The 15,126-nt window shown below is 38.9% G+C and overlaps 1 protein-coding gene across 1 annotated transcript in view; it reads left to right on the forward strand.

Moving 5' to 3' along the window:
- The window catches only part of PIK3AP1 (phosphoinositide-3-kinase adaptor protein 1), a 399,421-nt gene that overhangs the window by 167,627 nt on the left and 216,668 nt on the right, over positions 1-15,126 (forward strand). Inside the window, exon 5 of the mRNA XM_053691876.1 lies at positions 6,694-6,836. Within this exon, the coding sequence (XP_053547851.1) occupies positions 6,694-6,836 (143 nt within the window). The remainder of the gene's footprint in view (positions 1-6,693; positions 6,837-15,126) is intronic.

A 15,126-nucleotide genomic window follows, 5' to 3' on the forward strand; every position in this document is an offset into this window, starting at 1 on the left:
ACATGCACAGTTTATGAATGAGGGTACACAGGCCATATGAACATAGGATCCATGCACATGCACAGTGTATGAATGAGGGTGCACAGTCCATATGAACACAGGATCCGTGCACATGCACAGTGTATGAATAAGGGTACACAGGCCATATGAACACAGGATCCGTGCACATGCACAGTGTATGAATGAGGGTGCACAGGCCATATGAACACAGCATCCATGCACAGTGTATGAATGAGGGTGCACAAGCCATATGAACATAGGATCCGTGCACATGCACAGTGTATGAATGAGGGTGAACAGGCCATATGAACATAAGATCCATGCACATGCACAGTGTATGAATGAGGGTGAACAGGCCATATGAACATAAGATCCATGCACATGCACAGTGTATGAATGAGGGTACACAGGTCATATGAACATAGGATCTGTGCACATGCACAGTGTATGAATGAGGGTACACAGGCCATATGAACATAGGATCTGTGCACATGCACAGTGTATGAATAAGGGTACACAGTCCATATTAACATAGGATCCGTGCACATGCACAGTGTATGAATGAGGGTGCACAGGCCATATGAACACAGGATCCGTGCACATGCACAGTGTATAAATGAGGGTGCACAGGCCAATGGCCATATGAACATAGCATCCATGCACATGCACAGTGTATGAATGAGGGTGCACAAGCCATATGAACATAGGATCCATGCACATGCACAGTGTATGAATTAGGGTACACAGGTCATATGAACATAGGATCTGTGCACATGCACAGTGTATGAATGAGGGTGCACAGGCCATATGAACACAGGATCCATGCACATGCACAGTGTATGAATTAGGGTGCACAGGCCATATGTACATAGAATCCGTGCACATGCACAGTTTATGAATGAGGGTGCACAGGCCATATGTACATAGGATCCGTGCACATGCACAGTGTGTAAATGAGGGTGCACTGGCCATATGAACATATGATCCGTGCACATGCACAGTGTATGAATGAGGGTGCACAGGCCATATGTACATAGGATCCGTGCACATGCACAGTGTATGAATGAGGGTGCACAGGCCATATGAACACAGGATCCGTGCACATGCACAGTGTATGAATGAGGGTGCACAGGCCATATGTACATAGGATCCGTGCACATGCACAGTGTATGAATGAGGGTGCACAGGCCATTTGTACATAGGATCCGTGCACATGCAGAGTGTATGAATGAGGGTGCACAGGCCATATGAACATAGGATCCGTGCACATGCACAGTGTATAAATGAGGGTGCACAGGCCATATGAACGTAGGATCCGTGCACATGCACAGTATATGAATGAGGGTACACAGGCCATATGAACATAGGATCCGTGCACATGCACAGTGTATAAATGAGGATGCACAGGCCATATGAACATAGGTTCCGTGCACATGCACAGTGTATAAATGAAGGTGCACAGGCCATATGAACATAGGATCCATGCACAGTGTATGAATGAGGGTGCACAGGCCATATGAACATAGGATCTGTGCACATGCACAGTGTATAAATGAGGGTGCACAGGCCATATGAACATAGGATCCGTGCACATGCACAGTGTATAAATGAGGATGCACAGGCCATATGAATATAGGATCCTTGCACATGCACAGTGTATAAATGAGGGTACACAGGCCATATGAACGTAGGATCCGTGCACATGCACAGTGTATAAATGAGGGTCCAAAGGCCATATGTACATAGGATCCGTGCACATGCACAGTTTATGAATGAGGGTACACAGGCCATATGAACACAGGATCCGTGCACATGCACAGTGTATGAATTAGGTTGCACAGGCCATATGTACATAGGATCCGTGCACATGCACAGTGTATGAATGAGGGTACACAGGCCATATGAACATAGGATCCGTGCACATGCACAGTGTATGAATGAGGGTGCACAGGCCATATGTTCATAGGATCCATGCACATGCACAGTGTATGAATGAAGGTACACAGGTCATATGAACATAGGATCCATGCACATGCACAGTGTATGAATGAGGGTGCACAGGCCATATGAACATAGCATCCATGCACAGTGTATGAATGAGGTTGCACAGGCATATGAACATAGCATCCATGCACATGCACAGTGTATGAATGAGGGTGCACAGGCCATATGAACATAGGATCCGTGCACATGCACAGTGTATGAATGAATGTACACAGGCCATATGAACATAGCATCCATGCACATGCACAGTGTATAAATGAGGGTGCACAGGCCATATGTACATGAGGATCCGTGCACATGCACAGTGTATAATTGAGGGTGCACAGGCCATATGTACATAGGATCCATGCTCATTTACAGTGTATGAATCAGGGTGCTCAGGCCATATGTACATAGGCTCTGTGCACAAGCGCATTGTATAAATGAGGGTGAACAGGCCATATTTACATAAGGTCCGTGCACAAGTGCAGTGTATGAATGAGGGTGCACAGGTCATATATGTGCATAGGCGCAGTTTATAAATGAGGATACACAGACCATATGTACATAGGCCCCATGCACAGGCGCAGTGATGAATGAGGGTGCACAGACCATATGTACATAGGCCCCGTGCACAGGCGCAGTGCATGAATGAGAGTGCACAGGCCCTATGTACATAGGGTCTGTGCACAGGTGCAGTGTATGAATGAGGGTGCACAGGCTATATGTACATAGGGTCCGTGCACAGACGCAGTGTATGAATGAGGGTGCACAGGCTATATGTACATAGGGTCCGTGCACAGACGCAGTGTATGAATGAGGGTGCACAGGCTATATGTACATAGGGTCCGTGCACAGACGCAGTGTATGAATGAGGTTGCACAGGCCATATGTACATAGGGTCCGTGCACAAGCGCAGTGTATGAATGAGGGCACACAGACCATATGTACATAGACTCCGCGCACAGGCACAGTATATGAATGAGGGTGCACAGGCCATATGAACATAGGGTCCGTGCACAGGCGCAGTGTATGAATGAGGGCGCACAGACCATATGTACATAGACTCAGTGCACAGGCACAGTGTATGAATGAGGGTGCACAGGCCATATGTACATATACTACACATTACTACATGTACTACACATGCTACACATTACTACATATGCTACACATTACTACATAAACTACATATATTTACATATACTACATATTACAACATATACTACACATTACTACATAAACTACATATATTTACATATACTACACATTACTACATGTACTACACATTACTACATATGCTACACATTACTACATATACTACAAATTATTACATATACTACATATTACTACATATACTACACATTACTACATAAACTACATATATTTACATATACTACACATTACTACATATATTACACATTACTACATATACTACATATTATTACATATACTACATATACTACACATTACTACATAAACTACATATATTTAAATATACTACACATTACTACATATACTACACATTACTACATATACTACATATTATTACATATACTACATATTACTACATAAACTATACATTACTACATAAACTACATATTATTACATATACTACATATTACTACATAAACTACACATTACTACATAAACTACATATTATTACATATACTACATATTACTACATAAACTACACATTACTACATAAACTACATATTATTACATATACTACATATCACTACATATAATACACATTACTACATATACTACATTTTACTACATATACTACACATTACTACATATAGTAAACATTACTACATATAGTAAACATTACTACATATAGTAAACATTACTACATATACTACATATTACTACATATACTACATATAACTACATAAACTACATATTACTACATATATTGCACATTACTACATATGCTACACATTACTACATATATTACTACTACATATATTACACATTACTATATATAATATACATTACTACATTAACTACACATTACTACATATAATACACATTACTACACGTATTACACATTACTACATATACTACACATTACTACATATACTACACATTACTACATATACTACACATTACTACATATATTACACATTACTACATATAATATACATTACTACATTAACTACACATTACTACATATATTACACATTACTACATAAACTACACATTAATACATATGCTACACATTACTACATATATTACACATTACTACATAAACTACACATTACTACATATACTACACTTACTTCATATACTACACATTATCACATATGCTACACATTACTACATATACTACACATTACTACATATATTACACATTACTACATATACTACACATTACTACATATATTACACATTACTACATATATTACACATTACTACATATAATATACATCACTACATTAACTAAACATTACTACATAAACTACACATTACTACATAAACTACACATTAATACATATGCTACACATTACTACATAACCTACAAATTAATACATAAATTAAAAAAACCTACAAATTGCTACATATAGTACAAATTACTACAGGTATCTTAGGTATTAGTAGGGGATACCAGCATGGGAAGTAACACGATTCTCACACCACACCATCTATATTAAACTTCCCCAACAAGGGTGATTCATTAATAATATTCCTAGCTCTCTAATCATTGCACAGGCCATATGTACATATACTACACATTACTACATATTACTACATAAACTACACATTACTACATAAACTTCCCCAACAAGGGTTAATTGACACCTCCCTGCTGGCGGCCGATTGGCCGTGAGTCAGCAGGGGGCGGCATTGCACCAGCAGCTGTTGTGAGCTGCTGGTGCAATGCTGAATACGGAGAGCGTATTGCTCTCCACATTCAGCGATGTCTGTCGGACCTGATCCACACTGTTGGATCAGGTCCGACAGACAAAAGATAATTCGGCCTCTATATGTACATATACTACACATTACTACATATACTACATATTACTACATAAACTACACATTACTACATAAACTACATATTATTACATATACTACATATTACTACATAAAGTACACATTACTACATATACTACACATTACTACATATACTATACATTACTACATATACTACCCTTACTACATATAATACACATTACTACATATACTACACATTATCACATATGCTACACATTACTACATATATTACACATTACTACATATACTACACATTACTACATATATTACACATTACTACATAAACTACACATTACTACATATACTACACTTACTACATATACTACACATTATCACATATGCTACACATTACTACATATACTACACATTACTACATATATTACACATTACTACATATATTACACATTACTACATATAATATACATCACTACATTAACTAAACATTACTACATAAACTACACATTACTACATATGCTACACATTACTATATATGCTACACATTACTATATATGCTACACATTACTACATAACCTACAAATTACATAAATTAAAAAAACCTACAAATTACTAAACATGCTACAAAATACTACATAACCTACAAATTGCTACATATAGTACAAATTACTACAGGTATCTTGGGTATCAGTAGGGGATACCAGCATGGGAAGTAACACGATTTTCACACCACACCATCTATATTAAACTTCCCCAACAAGGGTGATTCATTAATAATATTCCTAGCTCTCTAATCATTGCACAGGCCATATGTACATATACTACACATTACTACATATTACTACATAAACTACACATTACTACATATACTACATATTATTACATATACTACATATTACTACATAAAGTACACATTCCTACATAAACTACATATTATTACATATAGTACATATTACTACATAAACTACACATTACTACATATACTACATAAACTACACATTACTACATATACTACATATTATTACATATACTACATATTACTACATAAACTACACATTACTACATATTATTACATATAGTACATATTACTACATAAACTACACATTACTACGTAAACTACATATTATTACATATACTACATATACCTACATATAATACACATTATTACATATAATACACATTACTACATATACTACACATTACTACATATATTACACATTACTACATATATTACACATTACTACATATACTACACATTACTACATATATTACACATTACTACATATATTACACATTGCTACATATAATATACATTACTACATTAACTACACATTACTGCATTAACTACACATTACTACATATATTACACATTACTACATATACTACACATTACTACATATAATACACATTACTACATATGCTACACATTACTACATATGCTACACATTACTACATATATTACACATTACTACATAACCTACAAATTACTACATAAACTAAAAAACCTACAAATTACAAAACATGCTACAAAATACTACATAACCTACAAATTGCTACATATACTACACATTACTATATAACCTACAAATTGCTACATATAGTACAAATTACTACAGGTATCTTAGGTATCAGTAGGGGATACCAGCATGGGAAGTAACACGATTTTCACACCACACCATCTATACTAAACTTCCCCAACAAGGGTGATTCATTAATAATATTCCTAGCTCTCTAATCATTGTCTCTCTTGTACAGATTTACCATCTGGACTGGTTTTTCTCAAAGTATTTGCTGGCGATTTGGTATTATGTGAGGCACAAATCTGTTATTTCACTGACATGGAAGAAATTAGTCATTTGCTGGAGAATGCAACAAATCCAGTTGAATTCATGTGCCAGGTAAGAAGTCATCAGCTAGATAATGTGATATGAACGTGCTACAGTACAGTACTAGCAGGCGCACACAGTGGCGCCTGATTAATGCCTTACTGTGACTGAAACATTCTGAGTAAGGTTTACATCCTGAGGTCATTTTGTTTTCAGTTTCTTTTCATTTAAAGGGACAGTAAGCATCTTCAGATTTTTATACAAAATGTTTAGTTCTATATAATAAAACAACTTTGCAATATATCTATACTAGATATAGCTAGACTAGATATATATATGCAGACACATAACAGCAGGAGGTCCTAATATTAGAGCAGGAGGTTGCATCAGGTCAAACATTCTCTGAATCAAGGGGGGGGGTAGGAGCCAGTTTGGCCTGTCACCTTATACTCCAACAAAATACAAGAACCCCAACTCTGTAACAGGGCTCTCCAGTTCTCAGAGTCTCTGGGAATTTGTGGAAATGGGGTAAACCTGAATCCAGGGGAAAAGTACTCCAAATGCACCCTTGGCACCCGCCTCCCAAATCACAGAATACCCTCAGGGTCCATAGTCAGTGGGGAGGCGGCTGGCCTGCAGTCCTCTCCAAGTACTAAAGTAATAGAGGCTTCCTTCACATAAGGCATTTAGAGTAAATAGAAAAAAAGTAATGATTCATATTTAGGGGGTTTGTAGCGGTGGAGATCACTGTTACGGTTAGTAAGATATTAGCAGTGGGGATATAATATTTCATAGGATAGTACCAATGAAAGAAGATTGTACATATAGAGGGACAGTAGGATAATAGACAGCACAGTTGTACTATAGGGTTAGGGTAATGGTACCTGTAGCCAAACTCGGTACCCTGGACTGGGTATACACCGACCGATAAGCCTCCGCTGGATAGCAGCCGCTATTAGAATAACGGTCACTGCAACTTGTTATAGCTACCCCCAAGAACATTAGCTGAGAATGAATGCTTGAGGGTCAAACAGGAACTAACTTTATTGCACAGAAGCACAGTTCTTACAAGGGGGGTATTTACCACATGATCAATAGAAACAAATATCAGACAATGGTTAGTTAAACAAGACTCTAATCACATCCTGACTTACAAAAGGATGACTCACACAATGACAGAAAGGCACTTCACACCTAGACTGAATATGCAGACACATAACAGCAGGAGGCCTCAGCATTAGGATGTTTGTGCGTATTGCAATCTCCTGCTCTGACTCTAGGGGTGGTTTAGAGCAGGCAATGCTGGTTTGGGCTGTCATCCTATACCCCAACATAACACAGGAACCCCAACTCTGTATTAGGGCCTTCCAGTCCTCAGAGTCTCTGGGGGTTCGGGAAATGGGGTAAAACTGAATACAGGTTAAAGTACTCCAAATGTCCCCCAGGCACCCACCTCCCAAAACACAGATACCCCTCAAAATCCAGGGTCCATAATTGGTGGGGAAAAGGCTGGCATGCAGGCCTCTCCAAGTACAAAAGTAACAGAGGCTTCCATTACATCCCCCCCCCCCCCCCACACACACACGGGTAAACTAACTAGGTACTAGATTTTCCACTGGTATAGACCTCAGTTAGTCGGATGACCCAGCCCAAAACTCTCCTCCATTTTTGATGTTGACCACTGCCACTGGGGAGTGAGAAATGAAAATGCTTACCTTCCCTCACTGGAACACGCTAAGCTGCTGGGGAGAGAGGCTGTCTACCTCCTCTTCCTGGAACCCACTCTTTCACTGAGGAGAGAGGTTGGCTACCTCCTATCCCTGGACCCTGCTCTGCATCTAGGGAGAGAGGTCGGCTACCTTCTCTACCTGGAACCCGTTCTGCCACTGGGGAGAGAGATTCGGCCACCTCCTCTGCCTGGAACTGGCTCTGCCACTGGGGAGAGAAGTTGGCTACCTCCTCTACCTGGGACCTGCTTTGTTGCTGTGGAGAGAGGCTGGCAACTTCGTCTCCCTGGAACTGGTTCTGCCACTGGGGAGAGAGGTCGGCTACATCCTCTCCCAGGAACCCGCTCTGCTACTGGGGAAAGAGGCCAGTTACCTATTTTCCCTGGAACTGGCTCTGCCGCTGGGGAGAGAGGTTGGTTACCTCCTCTCCATGGAACTGGCTCTGCCGCTTGGGAGAGAAGTTGGTTACCTCCTCTGCCTGGCATCCCAGAGCTGCTGCAGGTGCTGGGTTGCTATCTCTTCTGCCGGAGGCTCACCATTCTGTCCCTCTTTGGAGTAAAAGTCTATTAAATTCTCAATCTCTGGAGCCTGTGGCTGGGGAGAGAGGTTGACTACCAGAGATGTCAGAGAGGCCAGCGGCGCTCTGCCCTGTTGCCAGAACTTGTCCAAGACCATAAGCTTTGGGCCAGGCTTTTGATCGTGGTCTAGCAGCTCTTGGTAGCTCATTCCCAGTTGCCACACCTCAGAGGAAAAGTCCAATAAATCCCAAATCTCTGCACCATAGCCCTCTACAGACTCTGAGGCATGCTGCTGAATGTGATCTAACAGCCTTTGAAATGCCTTTTCTAGCTCTTATTCATGGGCAGCTAGGTAATCCAGATCGTTCCTGTAATGGATACCAGACAGCCAAGGCTACCCCCCACCCCCCTACTACATGGCTCACTCCCTGTTACATTAGAGTTGGCCATTTCATGGCTTACGGGATGTGTTGTTTTGCTGTGTTCACTTGGTCATTAAAGAGCTCCTGGAACTCCCGGTCAGCCACCTCACAACGGACACCTGCCTAACCACTCTCAGGTTGGCTGGGCCCCTGGAACTCCCGGTCAGCCACAGAACAGCAGGACCCCCGCTATCTTTTCCCCCTGGTCACTCCAGCAGCCCTTTGTCCAGGAGCTCTGCTATTTTTGGAATAGGTAGCCCCTAGGTAGGACAAGAGCTGGAGGAATTACCAGAGGGGAGCTCCTTTGGGAACCAGGGTTTTTGGACACCCCTACCCCCTAACTTCACCTGTATCTCCGTTCCCCAGAAAAGAAACATGCCACTTTTTGGACTGTGGCATCTGGGGACAGAGAGCTTTAAAAATGACACCCTGGGAGTGCCGCCACTCCATTGGGATCACAACGAAACCACCACCCCTGGGTATTGGGGATTCTGTGGGACTGTGGCTGCTATGGAAGCGCCAGCCTGTTTGGAGGGACGGGAAAATTGTGGGATTGTTCAGTGTCTTATCAAGATGAGCTTTGTGTATAAAAGGAGTGTGTGTTTTCCAATAAAATCAGTTCCTGTTTCCCCTGAATGCTAGTATGTCTAGTTATTTAGGTGTACGCCTGCTATAATCACTTTCCTGGGCTAGATAGCAGCCTGTTCCAGGCAGAGGAAGGACCCTCTCGCAGAGCTACCTAGTCTGGGTAGCCGGAGTCTGCCACCGGGTGGGACCCTAAATACTGGTGGTGTCGGGTATCAGGGGTGGCTACAGGCTGTGGTCACTTGCCAGCTACATAGCCACAGTCAGCAGGGAGGAAGCAGGACCCATTTGGTGGAGCTACCCAGTCGGGGTAGCCAGGGAATCGTCACAGTTCCTCAGACTGGGTAATTCTGTAAGGTTCATCAAAAGCTCTTGGTGTTCCAGTATGTCCTCCTGACACCACTATGCCATACTCCTGCAGTGGGGGGTGACCGTGAGACTTTCAAATAGCAATCCAGGGCTGCCAAAGTCATAGCCCTCTCTAGGATCATCCGTCTCCATCTCCGGACACACCTGGGCCACATACCACTGCAGTACCCAGTACCCTCCATCCACCTCCATCTCTGTCTGGACCAACCCGTCCAATTCAGCCATCCATTTCTCCCAGGGCTGCACTCCCAGGAACAGCATTCGTAGATCCATTTGGAAGCAGTATTGCTGCTCTTGAGTTGGAAGTGACTTCCCCTAGTAGGCCTGTTCGAATCAGAGAGCCTTGTGCCAGAGATCTTGTCAAACCATATCCTTCCAGGTCAGTTGCCCCTCTGCGGAGACAGGGACATCGAACTGGGTTAGACCTGCCTGCAATCTCCAATGTAATTCAGCCGGCAATTGCTCCTCAATCTGAGCTTCGACCACAGATCTTATCGCCTGTCTTCGGCCGAAGCGTTGGTCCCAAAGAAAACTAATCTCTATTATCGTTTCTGGCACTCCTCCGTGGATGAGGCTGCCGCACGAGTGCTTGCTCAATCGCCCTCAACGAGTTCCACTGACGGCTTGAGGGTCAAACTGGAACTATCTTTATTGCACAGAAACACAGCTTTTATATTTACAAAAAGGGGGGTAGTCCCCACATAAACAATAGAAAAAAATATTATACAATGAGGCAAACGTCAGACAATGGTTAGTTAACAAAGGGAAGTTGACACAAGTCACATCCTGACTTACGGTGTAGTATAATATATGTATAGGTTTAAAAAGTTAAGTTTAATACAAAGATTCAATAAAAAGAGTTCAGTATAAATACAGTATAAAATACAATAAAAATATAATCATGGATCCATGTTACAGATATTAAAACATCAATACATTCACAGTGGAACAATTGAATGGTAGCTTGGTACATTGTCTAACCTATTGTTAAACCAACACGGCCATGTTGAGGAAAGTCAAGATACACACTCCTGAATATATATATATTAGTATGTCCGTTGTAAAAGTCAATTGGAGTGATATTAGGTTAATTTCAGATGATAAGAGTTGATGACAAAATGATGACAATAGATGAAAAAAAAGTGAGTAAATGTGGTGACAAAAATTGTGGTGACAAAAAATGTGATGGTAAAATGACGCCAAACAAAAATTAAAATGTGGTATAAAACGTCCAAAAATAAGATGAAAAATAATATAAAAATGTAAATGAAAAAATATATATGTGAAAAAAGTGATAAAAAATTACACAATCAAGGTGGATGATGAATTTAGATAGTGATTGTAATCCAAATAAATACAAAGCAAATCTTCATAGGTAGTGTTCAAATTTCACCAAAAAAGCAACAAGAAAAAATTAAAAAATATGTATAAAAAATACCTGTGGAGAAAATAAAACAATGCTGTAGAATATATTCACAAATGAGGTAATATGTTGGTAGTAAACTTACTTTGGTTAAGTTGACGCGTTTCGGCCTTAAGATAGGCCTTTATCAAGACTGAATTAACCAAAGTAATATGTGTCCTTAAAAAGGGTAACTTAGCCAATCTATTGTGTTGAAATTGGTGCCATAAAATAGGCTCCGCCCACTTCCTGTTGAAGTGCTTTGTGGGTATGGGCATATTCGTAGCTGCCCTTCCCTCCAATCTTTCTAAAGTCTGTATTTTGTAATTTTATAAATGGTCTTGTGTAGTATAACTGGTAATAAGTCCAAAGTGCTGACATATAGTATTCTTAGCTATAGTCCATTGACTAATTTCTTAAAAGTAGGTCAGGCTACCTCCGGATTCTAACTTCCGGTCTCTATGAGGGAATGATGTCACTTCCGTTTTTTTAGGCGATATGCTGATTCTTTAGTTTGTTCCTTATTACATCTGAATATAGTTCTATATTGTCTAACAGTGTGTTGCATGATACGCTTTAGGTGGATTAGTCTAAGTGGTGAATTTTGAAACCTCCCGGTGTACAACTTCCGGTTTTGTCTGAGTGAGTTTGGTCACTTCCGGTAAGGGGATTTCCGGTTTCGGTGACTGTTAGATTAGGGAGAATAGCGATGATGACCATCCTGTTCACTACGTTAGTGATGGCTAATGTAACTATGTTTAAACAAAACAATGTATGAGTTTTATATACTAATAACAGATATGTTGATGTACTCCAAAACACAATATAAATACATAGGTACATAAATAACTTCTGGAGTTAATATTTGATGAATTGTCAATAACAAAATAAAGATGATTTAAAGGTAAGTAGCGTTAAAATCATGTCGATAGGGTCAGATGTTAAAGACTGCTCAGATAAACGATTCATTGTGATTGGCTCAATAAAAATTGTTCATTAGAATCTGATAATCAGCATATACACATTCCAAACGTAAATGGTATAATGGACTTCTCAAGCCAATATGTACTGCAGTGTTATGAAAGTGTGTGGCATATGTATTAGAAAGTGCCACATAACATATTATTAGTAACCTAAGGGACCTGTTACGTTACATGAGTGAGATCAAGTCCATGATAGTCGTTGGGTATAAGTTTTCTAATATTGTTTGAGTATAAAAAAGGGTCATTTAAAATGTTAATCTGGTTTAAAAGATTAATAATACAAAAGCATATAACACATATGGTATAAAAAATAACTTTTAAACATTAATTGAAACATATTGAAATGGGAAGAATGTTGTAAATAGTGTATTTAATTACTTTATAGGACTTGATTAATGAGGTATATTTATAGTGGGTAAAATTCTCTATTGGGATGAAGTGAATGGGAAGCATAAGATCCTAAGCTTAATGTAAAAAAACAAGAGAGAAAGGGGAGGAATAGAACTATATTCAGATGTAATAAGGAACAAACTAAAGAATCGGCATATCGCCTAAAAAAAACGGAAGTGACATCATTCCCTCATAGAAACCGGAAGTTAGAATCCAGAGGTAACCTGACCTACTTTTAAGAAATGAGTCAATGGAATATAGCTAAGAATACTATATGTCAGCACTATGGACTTATTCACAGTTACTACTACACAAGACCATTTATAAAATTACAAAATACAGACTTTAGAAAGATTGGAGGAAAGGGCAGCTATGAATATGCCCATACCCACAAAGCACCTCAACAAGAAGTGGGCGGAGCCTATTTTATGGCGCCAATTTCGACACAATAGATTGGCTAAGTTACCCTTTATAAGGACACATTACTTTGGTTAATTCAATCTTGATAAAGGTCTATCTTGAGGCAAAAACGCGTCGACTTAACCAAAGTAAGTTTACTACCAAAATATTACCTCACTTGTGAATATATTCTACAGCATTGTTTTATTTTCTCCACAGGTATTTTATATACATATTTTTTAATTTTTTCTTGTTGCTTTTTTGGTGAAATTTGAACACTACCTATGAAGATTTGCTTTGTATTTATTTGGATTACAATCACTATCTAAATTGATCATCCACCTTGATTGTGTAATTTTTTATCACTTTTTTCACATATATATTTTTTCATTTACATTTTTATATTATTTTTTATCTTATTTTTGGACATTTTATACCACATTTTAATTTTTGTTTGGCGTCATTTTACCATCACATTTTTTGTCACCACAATTTTTGTCACCACATTTACTCACTTTTTTTTCATCTATTGTCATCATTTTGTCATCAACTGTTATCATCTGAAATTAACCTAATATCACTCCAATTGACTTTTACAACGGACATACTAATATATATATATTCAGGAGTGTGTATCTTGACTTTCCTCAACATGGCCGTGTTGGTTTAACAATAAGTTAGACAATATACCAAGCTACCATTCAATTGTTCCACTGTGAATGTATTGATGTTTTAATATCTGTAACATGGATCCATGATTATATTTTTATTGTATTTTATACTGTATTTATTCTGAACTCTTTTTTTATTGAATCTTTGTATTAAACTTAACTTTTTAAACCTATACATATATTATACTACACCATTCTCTAACTAACTCTTTGGCGCTCACCTCTCCAACCTACTAGACGTTTTATCTTTGGGTCCACTAGGGGACCACTTGAGGGGAGCTTGAGGTGTATAAGTAAATAGTGCAGGGTCCACACACATTACATGTACCAAAGTTTCTAAACCTAGACGTTGGCCCAGCTGCTATTTCCTATCAGACATATCCATTCTCTTATTTTTAAGATCCTATTGCCAATTATCCATATTGCACTTCCTATCACCAGTTATTATCCTAGTTGCAATCGCATATTAGACACTATCTTTTCTTGAATCTTTAAGATTCTATATTATTCATCTACTCTTATCTTCTTTCATATATCAGGGAAGACCTTCTTACCTTAAGGAGGGATATCACTTTAGAAATATGCACAAATATGGCCAATTCTTATCAGTCTGATCCTGAGAAACTAGATATTGTTTCTTTATTCAATAATTTAGAAAAATTACTAATCTCAGAAGTTAAATTTAAGGCAGAAATCTCTTTCCTACAGAAATGCCTAGAATTGGATCTCATCCCTAAAGGGCTAACTATCCGTAAGGAATGTGCTTTCCAATCACCAGATCCAGATTTAATTGAAAAATGGATGAAAATACTGTCAGAAACATCTAAAAAACTCATTAGTCTGATTATCGATTATAGAACTTCACTTATAAAACAGATTGATTTAGAAATAAAAGA

Source organism: Bombina bombina, chromosome 9, assembly GCF_027579735.1.
Source record: "Bombina bombina isolate aBomBom1 chromosome 9, aBomBom1.pri, whole genome shotgun sequence".
NCBI classification, from domain to species: domain Eukaryota; kingdom Metazoa; phylum Chordata; class Amphibia; order Anura; family Bombinatoridae; genus Bombina; species Bombina bombina.